The sequence below is a fragment of the Nematolebias whitei genome, chromosome 9, assembly GCF_014905685.2.
Source record: "Nematolebias whitei isolate Nwh7 chromosome 9, NemWhi1, whole genome shotgun sequence".
NCBI classification, from domain to species: Eukaryota; Metazoa; Chordata; class Actinopteri; order Cyprinodontiformes; family Rivulidae; genus Nematolebias; species Nematolebias whitei.
In genome coordinates, this window is record NC_056506.1 from 30373223 (window position 1) to 30375836 (window position 2614).

At 41.9% G+C, this 2614-nt stretch overlaps 1 protein-coding gene across 1 annotated transcript in view; it reads left to right on the forward strand.

Annotated features, from left to right (window-relative positions):
- The first annotated feature begins 499 nt into the window (after window positions 1-499).
- aqp4 (aquaporin 4) overlaps window positions 500-2614 on the forward strand; it is a 22159-nt gene continuing 20044 nt past the window's right edge. The window contains exons 1-4 of the mRNA XM_037682196.1: window positions 500-753; window positions 1077-1494; window positions 1575-1739; window positions 2252-2332. Coding sequence (XP_037538124.1) covers window positions 692-753; window positions 1077-1494; window positions 1575-1739; window positions 2252-2332 — 726 coding nt within the window. The 5' untranslated portion in view covers window positions 500-691. The remainder of the gene's footprint in view (window positions 754-1076; window positions 1495-1574; window positions 1740-2251; window positions 2333-2614) is intronic.

The following is a 2614-nucleotide window of genomic DNA, read 5'->3' on the forward strand; positions in this document are numbered from 1 at the left end:
TATATATATATATATATATGCTCAGATGAAGCATTTGTTCTTCTGAAAAGTATATCATAATTTTATAAGTGATTTTGTGTAAAAACATTTAATTTCTGTACAAAATGAAAATACGAATCTTGCAATGTGTGGAAGCATGAAGTTGACATGTAAAAACAAAATGAAACAATGCCAGCAACACTTTCAAAAAAACACAAAGTTTATTCACATTATGTCCCTTTCATACATTTTGCTTTTTGTTTTCGTAACAAAGTACGTTTTCTGTTTTGTATAGCTCTGAAAATGATTTTAGATGAACATATACTGATTAATGAACATTTATTGTATTGATTCATATAGTTTAGTATTCCAACTAAATCATTCTTGCATGTAAATCTTTGAAATGATAAAGATGCTGATGCTGACTGACTCATGGTGCAGTCACACTTGCACGACAGTCATTTGACTCCTCCCACCCTGAGCAGGCTGTTGAATTCCTGTGAGGGGATGCTCCACTGGCCCAGTGAAGCTGCTGGTTGCAGTCTCGAGGCAGAAAGTTTGGCTCGTACTCATCTGACAGACGAGATCTCAGCTCACCTTGTGCTCTCAGACAACTTGCTGGCTTTGCTGCAAATCTCGATGTGTGCAACTTTGAAAGTAGCTGTGATGACGGGAGACGCCTCTCAGATGGTTTGATAAATCAGCAGGACTTATGAATAAAAACACACCACCCTCAACGGGGACAGGGAGAGACAGAACACACTGTTGCATTGGGTGAGTTTCAGTTTTGATGGATGGCTTTACTGTAAATAAAGTTCACAGTTTATTATTTGTGTTATTTACATCAGAGTGTGCACCGTAGTAAAAAAAAAAACGCTAGCACATTTTACATGTTTAGGCCATATTACTTGAGAGTACACAATGCTCTAAGAGTGCTCTGTGTGACATTTTGTCAGGGGTTCAAATCCCAAGTGAAGTCATAAATGTTTGGCCCAGAGGCAGCTGCTCTGATGGGGTTCAGCGCACCTCCAGTCACACGCGCACACAAAGAATACACAAGTAGGCTAATCACTTTTCTCATTGTTCTTTTCTGCCAGGGGGTTCCTGTCCTGGTCTAAGCATCAGAGCATAATGGCTGCTTTTAAAGGGATCTGGACCAAGAAGTTCTGGAGGGCTGTGTCAGGAGAATACCTGTCCACGGTCATCTTTGTCCTCCTGAGTCTGGGCTCCACCATAAACTGGGCTGCGGAGGAGGAGAATCCTCCCCCAGCTGATGTAGTCCGCATCTCCCTGTGCTTTGGTCTCAGCATCGCCACCATGGTGCAATGCTTCGGCCACATCAGCGGTGGACACATCAACCCGGCCGTCACTGCCGCGATGGTCGTAACTAGAAAGCTGAGCCTGGCGAAAGCTGTGTTCTACATGATGGCTCAGTGTCTGGGCGCCATTACCGGAGCTGGGATTCTTTATTTAGTCACGCCTGCTGCTGTTCAAGGATCATTGGGGGTGACAATGGTATCTTTAGTCTGATCTGTGTGCAGTCAATCTTTAACAAGTTTTCCAATTAATCCTGAAGAAAATATTCTGTTTCCAAGGTGAACTCCAAGATCTCACTGGGACACGCCCTTCTTATTGAGCTTTTCATCACCTTTGAACTGGTCTTCACTATCTTCGCGACCTGTGACCCCAAACGCACAGACCTGAGCGGCTCTGCAAGCCTGGCCATTGGCTTTGCTGTTGCCATAGGTCACTTATTTGCAGTAAGTCGCCTCTAGAACAATAAAGAACGATGCACTCATATTACAATTCTATCACATAAATGCCCCAAAACACACAGCACCATCACCTGACTCCTTCGACAGGAAGTACAGATTGAATATTAGAAAATCTTATAGCAGCATGCCTGACGTTAAAGGACTGCAGATAAAGGCTGACTCTGAAATCGAGCGAGCACATTTTGATCTGTGATAGTGTACCCTGTGATTCACACACCCATGTGTACAGATCTGTGCCAGCGGCTGTCATCGCATGGCAACCAAATATCCAGGGGCTTCCTAAATCCTGCAGGAGTGACAATTAAATGCACAGAGAAACAGAAAGTATATGTTGCACCGTTCTCTGAGGTCTGCTTTAAACTGTTTAACAAATACTGAATATGCATTACAATCCACCTTTAAGGTAAGATGAAACATGTCCATATATCCTGCACTTTTAAGCACAGCTGTAAGATTGTTTCCTTAAAATTACAGTGATACAAATGTGTGCCTTTCAGATTCCTTACACCGGAGCCAGCATGAACCCTGCTCGGTCCTTTGGGCCAGCAATGGTCACACTGAACTTTGAGAACCATTGGGTAAGAGCTCTTACATAGAAATATCCAAAACACAGGAGTTTCTTGGATAAAGAACAGTTCAAGCTAGTCACTAGCTAACAAATATCATTCATCATTTCATGTCAACACGCTCATATTTATTGTGATTTGTACATTTCAAATGTCAGACATGTAGCACTGAAAACGAGTGAATCAGATCAAAACCAATGAGTAATTGCTCATTGATCCATATCAAAGAAAAGTCTAAATAACACACGTCAAATGCTCAGTTGAAACTTTATATAATCATAATTTTATCAAAAC